This window comes from Macrobrachium nipponense, chromosome 41 (genome assembly GCF_015104395.2).
Source record: "Macrobrachium nipponense isolate FS-2020 chromosome 41, ASM1510439v2, whole genome shotgun sequence".
NCBI lineage: Eukaryota > Metazoa > Arthropoda > Malacostraca > Decapoda > Palaemonidae > Macrobrachium > Macrobrachium nipponense.
In genome coordinates, this window is record NC_061102.1 from 19,994,745 (window position 1) to 20,013,698 (window position 18,954).

The 18,954-nt window shown below is 36.0% G+C and overlaps 1 protein-coding gene and 1 long non-coding RNA gene across 2 annotated transcripts in view; one reads left to right on the top strand and one right to left on the bottom strand.

The window, feature by feature from the left end:
- LOC135212572 (uncharacterized) overlaps nucleotides 1-18,954 on the top strand; it is a 157,449-nt gene that overhangs the window by 15,492 nt on the left and 123,003 nt on the right. The window lies entirely within an intron of this gene.
- LOC135212568 (abasic site processing protein HMCES-like) lies at nucleotides 1,487-15,855 on the bottom strand. Its single transcript, XM_064246110.1, has 9 exons — nucleotides 15,660-15,855; nucleotides 11,639-11,800; nucleotides 6,436-6,538; nucleotides 4,793-4,893; nucleotides 3,951-4,047; nucleotides 3,319-3,438; nucleotides 2,726-2,833; nucleotides 2,127-2,275; nucleotides 1,487-1,887 (listed from the first exon to the last, which is right to left on the bottom strand). The coding sequence occupies exons 1-9, from the start codon at nucleotides 15,677-15,679 to the stop codon at nucleotides 1,713-1,715; spliced, it is 1,035 nt and encodes a 344-aa protein (XP_064102180.1). The 5' UTR covers nucleotides 15,680-15,855; the 3' UTR covers nucleotides 1,487-1,712.

Below are 18,954 nucleotides of genomic sequence, written 5' to 3' on the forward strand. Positions count from 1 at the left end.
CAGATATTTCTACTATCAGTTTTTGTTTCAGTGCCAAATGACCTTATAGGTTACAGAGCTTGGCTTTTGACATAAAATCTATATTCTATTCTATTTTCAGTAAAAGCCTTGATTATAAACACAACTTCGGTTGCTCGAGTTGTGGTTTAGCTTTGTTACACTTTGCAAACATGTCACTTGGGCTACGTGTAACATATAGACATATTCGTGGCTTTATTTATAATTTTTTTCCATATTGTTTAAGAAAGCAAGTCTATACTACTGATGCCAAAAAGATGATCAGATCTTTGTTACAAATGATTCTCCTCTAACTTTATCACTTGGTGTTTCCCTTCCAATTTTTACACTGGAAAACAAGAAGACATAGAAAAGTGGAAAAGTGTTGTTTCAAAGTGGTAGATGCTTTTGTGCATTGCATATCTATTAGTGATGATGTGATGGAGAGCAAAATTGCAAGAACTTTGACAATGCAGATTGTATTTTTTCAGTATTCATTAGGATAGAAGAATGGCTCTTATTTCACTACATTTGCCAACATCTGTCATCATTCTCATACAGGCATTGCTTGTTCATTAGGATAGAAGAATGGGTCTTATCTCACCACTTTGCCTACATCTGCCATCATTCTCACACAAGTGTTGATTGTCCTGTGGGAAATTCCCAATGTAATAATAATTCATGTGTAAATTGCATTAGCCAAATTATGTCCAAATAAAATCATGTTTATTTTTAAGAAAAGAATAAAAAAATATCTCTTATAGTCATAGAAAACCTACAAGCACACTTACTACTTTAAATATATTTTAAAGCAAGTAATGAGGGGACTTGACTTATTTGTCAAAATTTGAGTTTAAACGTTGGTCTCATATGAATTTTCTGCTTAAAAGTTTTTGCATTGCTGTTTCTCAGACCCTGGGAGAATACCCTGATACAGCGTATTAGATAATCATTGGAAGCATTCTCACAATATGTTGAGAAAAAGAAGGGAAGAAAATTCCAGGTTCCTAAAATATACCTACTAGACCTTGGAGGCTTCAATATGCAGTACCTTGTGCTAAGCTTTCTGTGGTCATATTGTTTTAGATGGTTAATCCAATAAATTTTTGCTTCTAGGTCCAGACTTTTTGTCTGATACTAGTGACTTTCATTTCTTATCTCTCATGAAACTTGCCCAAACAATTTGGTCTAAACAAAGGTGGGTTAATATTAAGAGCATAGTCAAGTTGGAGAGGCTAGACAGCTAGGTGGAAAGAGACCAAAAGGACACTGCAAAGACCCTATAGCACTGCTCATGTGCTGTTCATATGTAATATGCTTTAAGCAGGATGTAGGCTATAACAGAGAAGTGAATTTGTTATGAAACAAAGGAAAAGTACTTTTTGGTATCAATCAACTCTGGATAAGAAAGCTTAATAAATATGGAAAGTATACGGGAATTATAAAGGCTTAAAAATCCATAACTAGGTAGCAAAGTCATGACAACACTAAAGGAAAATAAATTTTATTTACAACACAACTGACTGTAATCAATAATTGGAGTGGCATAATAGAAAATGTTTGGCCTAAAACTCAACAAATGTAGACAATAAAAACTCAAATCTAAATAATAATTGTAATTTAAGGAATGACAGAAGTATCAAATCTTATGAATTCAATTTACCCTGGTATAGTTCTACAGATGATGAGAGAAAATATACTTGAAACTTAGACAATTAATCTGCCTCATCTTCATCCTTTGTCACTTCCTTTTCTCTCTTGAACCATTTGTCCAGAGTATTCTCCTTTTTTGGAGGAGGCCCCTGTGGCTTGTCCTTCATTTTTTTGGGAGATGACGACCCTTTACTAAGCCACTGACTCATGAACTTACTGCTTCCAGTTTCGGGCTTCCTGAAAAATCAGACACATTCAGAAGTCATACATGTGACCATCAATCCATTCAAAATTTGTAACCAGCACATGTTATCTCATTGGTCATAATTCCTAGATTCTTGACTTTTCAAGTAATTCTGTACTCACTGGAAAAAAACTATCTTCACTGTTTTTTGTCAGTGTATCCAACATTTATATTATCAGTTAAAAAAAAATTACTTTTAGAAGAATGTACATTAGGTCTGCATTTTACTAACTTATTTATGTCAACAGGGTAATTTAAATTCATATCTTGGTTTCTGCTGTAGTTGACATTACTTGAGACAGGGTGCCATGCCAAAGATGGATTGTTGTTTAATTTCTGCAAGGCTTCCTTGTATCCAAATGTACCTGAATCAAGCCACTCCTGAAATATGCAAGGTATTTAAAAAAAAAAATACAATAACTACAGACAATTACAAAAAAAAATTGGGTGTATACTAAAATAAAGATTTATGTAAGGCTAAAAGAAAACTATTAGCAACTTGAAAACAATGTCCCATTTAACTAATTGCCATGAACTAATAACCAATATACTGTAATTAGCATTTGATCAAATTTTCAGTGTATCTCTGCTTTTAGCAGTTAATGTTTGCAAAGCAAGCATGGTGTTGTACTACATTGTTTTGCTTTTAATAAAAAATTGACTTCTTCATTTTAACATGGAATGAAAAGCAATTGCACTTTGTTGCTAGAATAGACTTCATTGCAGAAATAAGCCTGTCTAATCTACACTTTACCTAAAATTTCTATAATCAAGCTTTCATGAATTTTCTACATTGGAAAGTACAAAAGCATGATGCACAATAAGACCTACTTCCACTTGTTCATCTGTTTCTAGGATGGCAGGAATCCTGTGATGAAGCTTGGAGAATTCCTTCCCTGACTCCATAGTAATGACGGAAAAACTTCTGGTTCTTATTCCCTGTTGAAATAAAATTATCAGCAAATTCATGCTTTCACAAATTAATATAAATAATTTAAAATTTATTGTATCAAATTTTAAGACAACTACAGTATAGTGATGTGTTGTTGTATATGTGCAATAAATACACAGAGATATAGAGCATCAACAAATACATTTAATGTTAAAGTGGTAAACTTAATGATCTTACCCCTAAAATAGTGTAAATTCACTTGTTTTATAAAAAAAAAATGAGAATAACAAAATAATATAGAAATAGCTTTGCATAAAAATAAATCTAAACATTTAATCTAAACCAAGAAAAGGAAAAACTAAATTTTGCCCTAGGGTAAAAACAAAATTATGCTAAAAAATATTGTAAAAGTTCCCCAACATGGGTAACAATATTGATGCTCCATTGCCTCTCAAAAGGCAAGCACTATTTGGGTACATAAAGACAACTACATTTACAGTTAATTTGACAGAGTATTTTATTAACAACTTACTTCTGTTGAAGTCCACTCAGAATAAAGACCTGCCATCTTCAGAGTTTTAGGCCCTTTCCAGCCCTCTTCTTCAGTCCATAAGTCATCACTTTCCCATGACTTTCGATTCCATATTTCTACCTGTAATACACAGTATTTTCTATCAAGTGAAGAATAGACACAATGTGACAGTTAGAAAAACTACATACAAGAGACAACAGGCATATATATGAAATAGCAGGCACAAAAACATACTACAAGACAAATACAAATAAAATTAGATGGAAGTACTACAAAACTCACAAGCTGATGAAACCACTTAGTGAAGAAACAGAAAAAGAATGACATTTAATGACAAAGTACAGAACAGCATACATAAGGCTCAACATAAATTCAGAGATTTGAAGGGCTTCAGAGAGGAATGAAGAACACCACAACAGTTCATTAAATGTTTCAATTTGTTATAATCAGATTTATTATTCCACCATGCATGCTAATTACTAAAGATGATGAGTTTTAGAGGCAACAAATCACTACCCAGGACTATATATATTTGATCTAGTCATTGATAGCAGTTTTGGCTGCTTTACAGCATCTCAGCATCTTCATATTGTTTCTTATATAATACAAAATGGAAGTACTATAGTGCTTACTCCTTCTTCTTGTGGAACGTAGATGAAATATGGCTGTTTTGTCTTTGACTGTTTTGTTGTTTCCCATTCATAAAAACCATCCGAGAGCACGACACACCTGAAATATTCAGAAAAATAAAGAATACATTCTCATGAGATGAAATGACAAACATTTAACCTAACAGTTATTCCTAAGATTAGATCTACACTACTTACATTATCTTTGACATGTTAAGCAGCATGATGATCCAAAATTGTTACATACTCTTAGTACACACACACACACTAAAAACTGCTGCACACACACACACACAAAACTGCTGCATTGGCCCTAAGCCCAGAGCTTCTTTAGCATTATAAGTTAAGACTGCTGAAGTCAAGGTTGGTCTTTTGAGTATGGAAAAAGGATTCTTAACTCTGCTGTTGGGTATAGGGTCCCAGGATTTTTTAGTTTTTGAAAAAATCAGAAGCAATGCCTCAGTCTGTTGAAAGTGTTCTGTAGGATTTGAAACTGGAGATGTCCTATTACTTTCCTGATATATAAAATTGTCAGTGCATCTCCCAAAATTAAGAGAAAGTGTGAGTTGCACCATGAAGGACAGAAAATTAAGTCATTTGTGATACTTTAGTTTTATGTTTGAAACCATAATACTGAAGAGCATAATAATAGCTCCTAGTAAAGGAAATTACTTCAAAACTCACAATTCCATGAAAGAATGCACAAGTGCATATAGTATTCTGAAAGTAAGAAATTTATTTCAGATCCATGATCATATCTAAAAATTTTTAAATTACCAAAGATCCATAACATAGGGGCTCACAGAAGCCTTGAATGGCCAGTATGGTAAACTGCCATAACCTACCGCTGGCCATTGTGAAGCGAGGGTTTGTAGGTATTCTTTGTATCAATTCCTTCTATTCTGCAATTGTTAGTCTTGAAGCCATGTCCGGCTGGATTGGATCCCTTAAAAGAAAGTGTGACCATTTCAGATCAATAAACTAATAGTTATACAAAGCATACACTATTGGTTACAGTGTGGAACAATGAATATTTAACACAACTTAAGATTTTTTTGTCATCTTAAAAATAAAAAAGAATAAAAAATCCTAAAGACATTTTAACAAGACTGTTAGATGTAAACAAGCTTTTGACAATAAACATGTGACAAAGAAGTAAGAGGTTATGAGCACCACTAAGCATACAAACATTTGGGACTAAGGGAATAATTCCTAAGATAGTATTGCAAAGGTTGTACAAATGTGGTTTTACATATACTACCTCATACTCTGTGCTCATCGTGAAGAATGACTGACCTTCCATAAAAGGGGATTTATTAAGACAGTTAAACAAGGGAGAATGATCTATATGCTGAAATAGAAGAGTTAATCCATCAGACAGAGTCCCCAAAAGTTTATGAAAGTTCAAGGCCACCTGCCTATGAAAATGTAAAAAGGAATCTTCAACCTTCCCATCCTGGAGCCTTACGAGGCCACAGGAACTGAAGCAGGAATTAGAAACAGATCTGAAGCTGAGTAAAATAGGCTCTTGCCTGAGCTCACATTTCCTGGTAGTCTATTGTTTCCACTGGGACTGAGAGCCTTCTTTACACAATTGACATCTGGTCTACAAACCAGACCTTTGAAGGTATTACACAAAAAGGTAGACATAAAAATAATGGCAATGTTTATAAGCTGAACCACTGTATCTAGGCTGGACCCCTAATTATACTGTATTAACAAGTAAATTATGCAATAATATAATTAAGATAGGAAGCAGGAACACAGATCATAACTACCAACTCTTAGTAATGCGAACAAAACATGAATACATACTATACAATAGTAGGCAAAGCAGATTATGCAATCTGCAGTTAAACTGAGACAAGAATAAAATGAAAACATGAAATCTACTAAGCAAAATTATGCTCTGTGACAATTAGCAAAGCACAACATCCAGCAAGCTGCTAACTTAGCCATGCTAACTATATACACCAACCTGAAAATGGTACCTTACACTTTAAAACCCAACAATCCAAGATTTTTTTATAACTAGGAACCTGTTTAAAACCCAAAGATCCTAGATTGTAGATAGCTATGATACCATCACCGAAAAAAGGAAGTGTAAATTTTGGGCGGAAAGATGCAAAACAGCAAATTGATTCAGGGGATCAAAATCTGCTCAGTCTGGCATATAATTAAAATTATCAATCTCTGCTCTTTGAGGGACTTGTGAGCTTGGATGTACAGATGATAAGTGAATGACATACTTTTTCATCTGGATTGCTATCAAGAACCTATAATTTAGGTTGAGATATCTACTTGTTCTCATCAAGGATAGTAAATAGTTAAAAATGACAGGTTTAGGTACAACAATAAAACTAAAAGAAAATAATTGAAACAAAAATAAAAAATATCAAAATTACTAATTATAATTAATATCAGGCAGCAAAATTAAAGGTACCTATTTACATATATAAACCATAAAGAACCAGTAAATGTTAATTACTTGATAAAAAGGTGGTATTAGTCCCCAGATCATAGGTTCAATGGAAAATGGTGAGGATGGTTTCTCCTCGCCTTCTGTGGTACGTTTCACACCACTCTTGTTCCTGTAAAGGAAATTAAAAATAAACACTTAATTCTTACTATGACCACAGTGATAGAGAGTTACATACCAAAACTATAATTATCACTATTCAAAAGATACACCCACTCCTATGGAACAAGCCTACAAGGGCCACTGACTTGAAATTCAAATACAATAAATGACCAAAGTACAATGTGAAATGTTTTAGGGCAGTAATGCATTGCATCTTCACTTGAACTTTTAATTTTAAAAAATTAAGGATTCTCTGTTATTTAAAGTATACATATTTATATCCCTGTCTTCTTCTTTGCTGTATATTCCGTTCTTTTCACTTCAGCATTCTAGTGTGGATGTCTGCTATGCATGTTCATGGGACTTGGCTTGTTCATTCAATAAGAATATATGTGCAGTATAAAATGACTGATATATTCTGATAATAATTTTGCAATAAAATATTTGCTGACATTATGAAGAAAATAATGACTAAATGAGACTGACACTGGTGATGGGGCAAGGTCAAAGATATTCACAAGAATTAAGTTCTGTAGTATATAACCCCCATTTTTTAAAATTACATATATGTACTGTATGAAGATCTTAGAGAATGTAATGAAATAATGAGAAGAGCAGTTAATTAGTAGTTGAAATGGAAGTAGTAAGGTGAATACCTATTAGGGGTAAAAAAAAAAAGGGCAGACACAACTGTAAACAGGATGAGAATTCAGGTAGAAAGTGGACTAGGTAAAACGGCATTGCTAACTAATCTCACATTTAAATGTATGTACAAGGAAAACTGGTGCTAGACACTTTCTTTTGGGAAAGAACTAGTTCATCAAAATCAAAATGAAGTTTTTATTGTAAAACTAATATTGTAATACCTACCTGAACACCTGAACAAGCCCTGGTCACTTACCAGCCCGAACCATCATTTATTAAAAATTTACCAAATCTTTGGTTAAAATAAACGATCAGTGTTGCCAATCTCCTGGCAAACACCCTCGTTACCTAGTTACCAGCCCACCGGTGATAGCCCTGCCTCACAGGCCGGTCACACCTGCCCTCTCACGTCAATCATAACTCAATAACTCTGTATGAGAGGGGAGGAGGGTGGGAATCATTCAGGTGTTCAGGTAGGTATTACAATATTAGTTTTACAATAAAAACTTCATATTGCAATACACCCCCTGAACACCTGAACAAGCCCGATTAACAACATTAATTTGGAGGTGGGGAATCAAATCTACTCGGCCCTCCACTGTACCAGTTGTCAGTCAATATAATTGAGTACGCGGGTCAGTCTCAAGTTCATTTGTCACTCGTCCAAACTAATCTCCCATGTGTGGCCTTCTAGGCCTCCCATATGTGGAGGGAAAAACTCCCTGCACCTCTACCCTAAGGTCAAAACTCATTGAGTGCGGGAGGGATACAAACCTGTTTCCTCTCAGCTGGCTATGTGCCTCACCTGAGTAGAGGAAAAACTGAAGACCTCCCATGTGGCTCTCGGCCTCTCATGTATGGAGGGAATCTGAAGACCTCCATGTGGCTCCCGGCCTCTCATGTATGGAGGGAATCTGAAGACTCCCATGTGGCTCTCGGCCTTCTCATGTATGGAGGGGAAACTGAAGACCTCCCATGTGGCCTTAGGCCTCTCATGTACGGAGGAGACAACCATGTCCATCGGTGCGTCTGCGACGGTGTCGTCGATCGTAGTGATGTCCTCTCTTGTAGTGTTGTACCTGCCTGTCTGTACTCTGCCTGGTTGGCACTTGGAAGAATACCCTCAGATAGACCCAGACATGTTCTTTCCTATCTGTCCTAATACTTAAAATCCTCTCGTGATATATCATATCATGAATACCTTATACATATTCCTAATATTCGCTCCCTACTCTAATACTAACTCAGACAGCAAGATTGTTGAGTTTAAAAATAGAATTTAGGCCAAAGGCCGAGTATTGGGACCTATGAGGTCAGTCAGCGCTGAAGGGAAATTGACAAAGTTTGAAAAGGTGTGACAGGAAGAAAAACCTCTGTTGCACAATGAGTCCAGTGTTAGGAGAGCGTGGAAAATAGGATGAGAGAATATGAAATCAGAAAAGTAAAGAGAGAGAGAGAGAGAGAGAGAGAGAGAGAGAGAGAAATACAATCGTCTAGGATAAAGAGAGAATATAAAATCAGGGAAGTGAGAGAGAGAGAGAGAGAGAGAGAGAGAGAGAGAGAGAGAGAGAGAGAGAGAGAGAGAGAGAGAGAGAGAGAGAGAGAGAGAGAGAGAGAAATTACAATCGTCTAACATCTCCACCTCCGTAAATTGCACCCTCTTCTAAGTTAAAAGGGTATTATCTTAACGATAATATACTCGTATAACTCCGTACAGCTATGAACAACCGAACGAGAACTTCTTGTTAATGCGATCGACTTCTATAACAACATCACTTTATTGTATTGATCAGCGTGTGACAGTAATCGAATCCGATAGCAACATCCGTTATTGTATTCATTCGCGTGCGACGGTAATTACTGTATTCACGTTATAAATGCAGCTGAAGCTAATAAGGCAAAATTACGTGCATCAGCAACCTGGACAGAAGTCCCGAGCTTTAGTATGAATTCAAACGCAGCCGTGGTAAAAGAAACTAATAGCATAAAAGAGCTCATTACTGTTGTTTTTTACACAGACAAAGGATTAATAAAGTATATACAGTGTAAGGTTCGTAATACCTATGAAAAAGAGTGAAAAACGAACGGAATCCTAAATTTAACGCCATCTAACCCGAGGGAAAAACTAGCTTCCAATGAGACGTATCAGTCAAATTTTGGTCTTAAATTACATCGTAAGACGAACAGTATGACTTCGTTCCATAAGTTAAGTATCCAGATATTCATTAATATGCTAACTAGGGACAAAAACATTAGCCGAGACCAAGTGATATGGTTGAATCTGGAGCCAAGGAAAAAAACACAAAAATAACAAAAACAGACTAGCCGGCATCCTTGTCTGTCTAAGCCACACCTCCTTACAATAGTGCTGTTTGACGACAAGCTAGTGTAATTGTAATTTAATTGAAAAGTAATAAAATAATATTTAAAGGTAATTAAATTAACTTTATTAGGCCTAATATTAATTTCAGTTGTCATTGTAATTTGATAATACGACTGGTAATAATTTGTAACCGTAATTGACATAAGCGCAATGTAATTACTGACGGCAATAGTCGGTTAAACGTATGAAGACGTCATACATACGAATTCCTTATATCTGACATCTGATTATATGCCCCAAGATAGATACCTCATTGACTATGTTAAATGTCAACATAGTTGAACACACGTCTCCTTCAAGACGTTTGTACAAACTTGGCATAAGTGAGTGTTTTGTTACGTTAGTCATTTTAGGCAATCAGGAGAGAATAAGATGGATACGGCGACGCAAACCCGTATTCGTCATCCGCTGATTCCAGCGTGAATGACTGCCGAGTTAGTGTTTATACTACGCTAATATGATGATATAGACTAATACAATAATGCTTTAGTCGGACAGAATCCGATCTTCATTCTGTTCGATTACATTCATATTAATTATCCTCAGATCGGATTCTCGTTCGTTTTCAATTACACCTGTACTGAATTATCCGAAGTCAGAATGCCTTGAGCCTACAGCGTAGCCAATATAAAAATAACTACCGATATGTTGTACAGCGAATACTTTTAGGCTAGGCTAGGCTAGGCTAGGCTACTGAATATGCATACGATATATCATCGTGAACACTAGGCTAACCGTAGTTAATTTTATTCGATTTCTCTCCATACTGAATATCTTAAGTCAATATGCATTGAACGGAGAATTAGTTGATATTAACAATTATCGTATCGTATAAGTAGAGGAAAGTAACCTTAAAGACGAAGGAGCATATCTGAAAGACCAACCATGGCCTAAAAGCTTCTGATGCAAGGAACTCGAAGCAGGAAAAAAGCCTAAAGATGCTCTAAGGACACTGTGCCTCTATAAACTACTACTTTTAATAGAAAACCGACCCGAAGAAGCCTGCACTTCTCTTCCTAAACTAAACACTATGTAGCATATTATCCCTACTTGTTTTTTATCATCCTGAGAACTTACACACCGAGGGAAGGGGAATCTGCTGCCAACACTGCCTGCTCCGCGCCAGGGGGGACGGCGGATCCTGCCCTGTGGGCTTGCGGATCCCCATAACCCCCAGCACCGGTTAGGGCTGGTTCTGGAACAGGCAGGGGAGCTGGAAAAGAACGATTAGTAATTTCAGTATCCCTATTGCTCGATCTATCCTCACTTAATCTTGACATAAAATCGGTAACAGAGATGTCATACTCGATGTCAGCCTACTCTCAAGTCTCTTAAAGAGCACTGTCTCTAGGTCTTTATCTTGATCTACGTTAGTCTCTTCCTGCCTACACTTACTTCTTGATACGAGACCTTTCCTACGTTTGAGATACCCTAACATCTGGTCCAAAGACCACTCCTGACATTCCAAACATCTGGTCTTTACATTATATTGAACAGGCCTACAATTTACGCATAAGGAATGACTATCGTGTCATAGGGTACTCATCCTTTTCTTGCATTGTTGGCAACTTGGCAAAGACGATACGTTGTTGAACTTCCGCTCGTCGTTTTCTGTGATGTCGTGGCCGAGAATGCAGTAGTCGTTGTCGTAGCTTGTGTTGTTTCTTCCTTTGCAGAATCAATGTCTGATGACAAGGTATTAAGAGCAATCCAACCGTAATCCAAAGGGATGCGTAATTCGTCACCAAAATCAATCAAATCAAAGGTGCAAATGAAGGCCGGGCAAGACCAAAAAGGAGTTCGCTGTGGATACATCTGTACTCCACCGCGAACGATAAGTGATTGACGTGAGAGGGCAGGTGTGACCGGCCTGTGAGGCAGGGCTATCACCGGTGGGCTGGTAACTAGGTAACGAGGGTGTTTGCCAGGAGATTGGCAACACTGATCGTTTATTTTAACCAAAGATTTGGTAAATTTTTAATAAATGATGGTTCGGGCTGGTAAGTGACCAGGGCTTGTTCAGGTGTTCAGGGGGTGTATTGCAATTTATAATTTGAATGACAAAAATTATGCATACATTACCTGAGAAGAACGGGGACATAAGATGATGGAGCCACATTGGCAGACTGTCTATAACCAGAACCATCAGAAGGATCAGTCCAATTTGCTGGAGTGTAACGACCCTTTCCATTCTTGAATGTCAACTTGCTACAGGCTTGGCACCATTCATCTCTTGACAGAGTACTGTTGATTTGTAAAGCACAACAAGAAAACCTTAGGTATATGTGAAAAACTTAGAATTGACAATCTTAACTTAGTATTTATCATGGGGACTTTTTAACCAACCACACATCCCAGCTCTAGCAGCCAGCATTCATCACCCTTTACACTGTATACAAGTAGTAATACTACAAGAGTTACAGGATTAAGATATACATACATTAATCTGATAATGGTAAATGGGAAGCATAAGGAATTTTGTAAATAAGCTATAAAAATATATCAGAGTACACAGATTTTAAAAGGGATTATTCATGTAAACCAATAGTATCAAGATGGCCCAGTGAAGTTTACATGAATTTTTAATCAGAGCTCCCTAAATTGACTGATGATGAATGTGTCAGAAGTGTGTGCCTTTTAGCTGTGTACCACCCAACCTCAGAGTAAAAAATATGCTCTATAGAATGCTAAGGAAGAGAGTGTTGGTCCTCTTGTTCAGGACCCAGTGTGGGAGGTCACAGTGAGATGAATTTGTTTCACTTTTAAGACTTATGGTACTATAGGCCTAGATCAGGTTAGGATGGGGGGATTCAGTGTCCAGCATCCTACGCAAGGTCAGATTCAGAGGCTTTCATGTATTTGGGTAGTTTGCAGAATGACAGGAATACCTACTTCTGAATTGAAGCTTAGCCCACTGACGATAAGGGGAAAAACCAGCGATTACCAACCCTTATCACGGTGGACAGGTCTTATTCACTCGATATTTAAATGGTGAAACAAGAATACAAATACAACTCCAAGCATACCATTCAAAAGATTGAAGTTTCGTCAACATAATGTGATATATGAAAGCCCCATACGAACTAAAATAAGCATGTGACGCTCTTCGTAAATATGTTTTCATGGCAGTTTTGAAATCCAATATGGCGGCTACCGTGGGATGTACAGGTTTTGATCGGTGACGAAAATATCTTTCCCAGCAATCATTTGAACAATGTTAGCGTATGTATGTAACGTTTATTGATCTTACTCAAGATTGCAGTTGTAATCAGCACAATAAAACAACATTTTCTTGCCTATATTACTGAAAATATGAAACTTTTTATTCCCGGGGTCATGGTTTGAACTGAATTCATTTTTACCTTGTAATCGGTGGTTTTTATCCTTACTGCCATCTCATAACTGAAACTCCACAGTGCTTATTTGATTGTTATTATGCACATTTTGGTCTCAATTCACTCCACATTGCACTTTAACCAAGTTGCTGTTCCTGGTTCCTAAAAGAGGCGCACGCCACAAACAAACACAGTTATGAACAGCAGACGACGACACTGCAAAGTTTTTTTCCCTAAATTGTTTACTTTACTCGTTATTTAGTTCAACTTTACTTTGTTATTTAAAAATGTTAATTTAATTCATGTCTATTATCCCTTTTTTGCAACCAAATTACCCCCAAAAATTACAAATATTTCTAAAGTAGATACAATCAAATGTTTCTAACCTTGTCGTACATCTGGCTACCGAAAACCATAAAGGAACAGACTAGAGATAAGTGGATTATAATGATTTTTTTTTTTTCCTAGCACTTTTCATTGATTTAAGTTTATATTAGTATTTTGATTTTTTTAATAACTGTATGCCAGAAATAAATGTAACCTTTAATGTTTGCATGCTAAAAATGGCAAAATCATTGTTGCCACATTAATGGAGCTTCACACATACGCCGATGCATTATTATAGTGTTTCCATGAATTCCAGTTGTCATAGTAATGCAATAATTATAAAATTGCTTTAATATTTATGTATATATACTTCCAATACATAGCCTAATTTCACCAGTTTCCACGTTTTGTGTATAGTCTTACACCCAGTTTGGAGGTGAACACATACCGAATGGCAACACAGAGAGACAGAGAGAGAGAGAGAGAGAGAGAGAGAGAGAGAGAGAGAGAGAGAGAGAGAGAGAGAGAGAGAGAGGGAAGGCGAAGGGGAAGAAGAAGGACGGGTGGCGGTGGAGGGGGGGGGAGAGGATAGGTGGAGCTTTTCATGCGTGTTCGTATCCATTTCTGATAATGAAGTTTTTGTCTCTTGGTACAAGGACAAGTGTCTTTATTCTTTACGATTAGTGATTCACGATACCCTTATAAATTACGGCACTGGGTGTAATGCACTATAGCAAAATCTCGTTCTGATACGAGTGTTCGTTACAGAAATATTGCCAAAAAACGTGCTTGCACTGTCTCTGAAACCCACAGTAGGTATGCTGCTTAGTTGTCAATCAAGTTTTTTGTAATCAAGTATTTTTTACAAGCTAGCTATTGTATAAATTTGTATTTTTCTCTATTCAAAACATATGCCCCTCAATGCTAAACTTTCCTCTTTTAAAAACGACTTTCTGGTCATTGCAAATTCAGCCCCATAATTTCTTATGGTGCAAAAACAGACAGAGGCCCTGGGACCGAAAGCGATTGCGTCACACTACGGCGGTAATCCGGCAGTAAAACATCTTCATATATCCAAAGAGTAAATAATAAAGATATATATGCGCATTACGATTATAACAATTACATGAATAGCTGATAACAGTCAGCATGAATAACTGGTAAACTCTTCTGCAAGAAAGTTGAGTATAGCAATTATTTAAAATAGGTACGAAAGTCAAGATGTCGTGACGTCATAATATAGGACTTGAAAGAACGTTCTAATTCCGAAAAATAATTACTTAAATTTGAGTCAGAATCGAGTTATTTTTCAATAACGAATATTTTCAAATTAATCATCATAAATATGTAAAATATTGATGTTTTACTATTTATTTAAAAAATTATCTAGTGCACGCTTCGTCGTCGTCTTCTACCAAAACAGTTGTTTACTTAAAAACGTCGTGGTAAGGGACAGTATTCAGATTGTTGTGATGAAAGTGCCCCAGCATCTGTGGGTACAAGTGGTGTACGGATTTATCACAGGAAATGGAAGTTTGTTGACACAAGCGACTCCGGTAAACATTGCGATGGCGTCAATCTTCTAAAAAAAATGAAGCGTAGGCTAAGTAAAATTTTCGAAAGAGTTTTGGTGAGATTTGCACTGCTGTGGACACCGTTTTCACTACCCTCTGTTTAAATCTTAAAATTTGGCCTTAATTTCTAACTTTGGAAAAAAATACTTACTATACTTCGAAAGGAGTAGAGGTCTTTAGCTCCATTTTTCACCAACACAAGTCGCGACTGATGCCCATCTCCGGTGTCAGGACGACCGTTATAATTACTTTTTCAGAGGGTGGCATGCTACTATGATCGTCGTTGAGTTGATCCAGGCCATGCGTGTTATACCCTATTTGGTGGTGGTGGTGGGGGGTGGGGGGGGGAGCACTCCAAACCAGGTCAGGGCACAGCACCTTAACTGAGTCTAGTAGGGTAAGGTCTCGTTAGGTCAGGACATGGCAATCTAGGAAATGTACTTTAGGTAGATTCTGCTCGTTTCTTGCTCGGCCTACAATATCCTACTCTGGATACCCCGACCCAGGGCCCCTATGACAAAACCGTGCTTGGTACTTACCAGTATTACTAGGTAGGTACCAAAATTAAAATGCACAAAATAATGGATAACCTAGTGGGAAAATACAGGCGACCACAATATGCCTGCTGCCTTTGTTGAATCTAAACCCTAAACACGATTACTAGGTTTAGCTACTAAATTTGTAGTAAAAAACCGTGTCTAATATTTTTGAGCTAGGTCTATTACTAGGTACTAGCCTAGTAGTAGGCTATGGTAACGAGCCTAGTACCTAGTAGTAGCTAGTTAGCAGGTAGGTAGGTATAGGCTAGGTAGCACAGCAAACTCAAGACTAAAGTCATTTAGGTTAAACAGCACGTAACCTACGTACCAGCTAGTCCGACCGCACATCTTTGAAATTGTTGACCCGATGTCTGATTAGCCTATAAGCTTATAGTAAACATTAACAGTGACAATAAATTATTCAGACCATAAATTCGCGCGTTGTTTACTTAACAGTTCGCGCTTCGCGGTCACTTGACTCGCGGGTGTTCGGAATCATTACGTCACTTTTGTTTGTTTACTTTTTTTATTATTTTTCTTCTTCTTTCATTCTGTATACGAGTGTATCTTTCCGTTTGTGACTTTAGCTTTCCGTTCGCCCTAGCTTTCGATGCACCTCCTGAACTTTGTGATCTGTTGTAAAATATATACAAATTTAAGAATTAGTAGGTTTACGTTACGAAACGAACGCAATCGACGTTCTCCAGGTTCATTGACATTGCGTCACATTTGTTTTTAACGTGTAGCATCCTGCTAGAACAGGTCTGATTTTTTTCCTGTCCATCAAATACATTCTAAAATCCAGTCTCATATTTCGATAAACGATGGCTTAGTAAATGATTTGTCCAAGTTCAGTGCAGACTACGCAGCTGTAAACAGTGAATTATGTAGCGGAGATTAAGAATGCTTACAGTGTTACACTCACCCCTTTAAACGACCGCGATATTAGAAAAGTTGGCCGCTCAGGGTCAGAGTCGTTTCAGTCTCCCTTATTAAGGTATTGGTGAATTGTCATGAGAGAAAAAGACGAAATTTCTATGAGGAATTCAACTTTAGTGGTATGCCTTCCAAAAGCAGCTCCTAAGCAAAGACAAAGTTAACATTTTCTGGTTTCCCTGCAAAAGAAAGAAAGAAAAAAAGTCGCTTAACTCTGTCTCATGGAAGATTTACACACATACATACACATACATATACATATACATATACATATACATATACATATATACATCTTTAGCCTGTAATTATAAATTGTGACAACTTAATTAATAGTAAAATAATACATTAAGACTAAAATATTAAGATAATAGTTAATTAAATACCTTAGAGAACATTTAAAACAAACAATAGACTAAAACTTTAAGAAATGTGTTAATTAAAATTTACAGAAACATTTAAAACAAATAATGAGAGGACAAGTACAAGTACCCTAAGTACAAGTAGAGAAGGGAATGATTTGAAAACACAGCTCGGCCCAGATCTCAGTTATGCTAAATACAACGTGGCAGCAGCCACGTTTGCATTTAGAGAAGGAACCAGTCGTTTGATGTATAATGACTCAAGTGTCGTTAAGTAATTGTTGGGAGTGCTGTCAATGATTGAGAAATGTGTTTTATCAATATTAATTTTACATATTTTGGCGAGGTTACGGATATTGGATAATTCTGGGTTTGTTATCCTTTGTCCTGTTCTGTAGCTAACACCTAAGTGACTGGAATATCTCACTTTTAGTAACCGTTTGGTCGATCCGACGTAAATACCAGGACAACCCGGACAATTAAATTTATAAATGACGTCGGATCTCATGAACGGTGGTAGTTTTTCTGTGTGTAAAAAATGTGCCAATTTTTAATGGGTTGACAGGAATCAAGTTTAATTTTAAACAACCTATTTCACTTTCAATGATTTTCCTTATTCGCTCGCCTAATTTGTTTTTATATGTAAAAGGAATGGTACAGTACATAACTAGCTTCTTAACATCATAGGAAAGAACTTGCTCAGAAAAATTATTATTTAAAATTCTATTTAATACATTATAAAAAAAACATTTACTGGATAAGAATTGTTAGTAAAATGCCTATTTAAAAATTCAATTTCTTCGTGAAATAAATTCCAATTTGAGGTATATTTCATAGCTCTAAAAACAGGGTTGAGATGGCATTAATTTTAAAATTCAAAAAACAAAAACTATAAAAATTATTACCCAAACCCGAAAATGATTGCTTCCTAAAAATGGTAGTGTTGAGTCTATCATCTTCCTTAACAATCTTTAGATCTAAAAATGATAAGCAGTTATTATGCTCGGTTTCCATAGTAAAATTTATATTATGATGCTGGCTATTCACAAAATCCAAGAAGGCTTCACTTTGCCACTTATATTTAAATAATAAAAAAGTGTCATCAACATACTTTCGATAAAAGTGTGGCTTAAAATTAGAAGGGCATTCTGTTAAAAATTTTGATTCTAAAAAGTCCATAAAAATATCTGCAAATATACGGGCCAGCGGGGACCCCATAGCCAAACCCTCGACCTGCGAGTACAGTTTGGAATTAAAAGTAAAAACTGAATCTTGCACTGCAAGTTCTAAAAGTTGTTTGAATAAAATTCGATCAAATCCATGGAAGCATGTGGTATTTAAAAAACTTTATCTAAAATAATCTCAATTGTTTCTTCCACTGGTATGTTTGTAAAAAGTGATTCAATGTCAAGACTTATCATGTAAAGATCTGAATCTTGTCTGACAATTAATTCCTGAAATTCGTAGCCATTTTTAACTATGTTAACAGGATGTGCAAATTCAGACAACAACATTTTGGCCACATATTTAGAGATGTTAAAGTTGGGACTTTTAATGGATGACACTATAGGGCGAATGGGAAAACCTTCTTTATGTATTTTTGGTAGACCATACAGGATACCGAAAGACGAACCAGTGACAAAAAGGTTATCATATGTTGTTTCATTAATGATTTTTAGACTTTTTAATTTTCTAAGAAATCTATTGATTCTGTCTTCTCGTTTAAATATCTCAGAAAAACTTAAATCTCCCAATAATTTGAATTTGGTGGTGTCAGCTAGAATGTTGAGAACTTTTCTATTGTAGTCGTGCTTGTTAAGGATAACTATACCTTACCTTTATCCGGTTTACATATAATGATATTGTCATTCTCTTTCAGTTTTTTCAGAATTATCAAATCATCCTTCTTAAAGAAAGGATACCATTTAACTTTCAAATTCTTATACACATCATGTAGGGTATTAGATAATTTATGCTGTAAATTACTCAAATCATTAACAACGTTTAGACACTTGAGTCTCTTGAACAGAATCTCAAAAGGAAAATAGAACTTAGCATAATTAGGTCTATAAGACGGAATACAGAAATCTAGGCCGAAGGATAAAATAAACTCCTCCCGTTTAGACAAGACATAGTCATACAAATTATGAATACAATGTTTTCTGTTATTAAAATTTGGAATAAAAACACCTAAAACTTCCAATTTCTTTACATGTCTGTTAAAAGTGGTTTGAATAAAATCGTTAATAAATTTACAAAAAAGCTTTTTGTACAACACGGAATCCAAAAAGGTCAATTTACAGAACAAGGCAGATTGTGCATTTTGTT

What these genes read in the sequence shown, in the direction of transcription:
- LOC135212568 (XM_064246110.1), bottom strand. Translation starts at nt 15,679, where the DNA reads ATGTGCGGTCGGACTAGCTG. An exon ending in TCGCTTCACAATGGCCAGCG is followed by an intron (nt 4,048 to 4,792) that starts GTAGGTTATGGC and finishes TGAATATTTCAG; the next exon opens with GTGTGTCGTGCTCTCGGATG. An exon ending in AAACAGATGAACAAGTGGAA is followed by an intron (nt 2,276 to 2,725) that starts GTAGGTCTTATT and finishes TGCATATTTCAG; the next exon opens with GAGTGGCTTGATTCAGGTAC.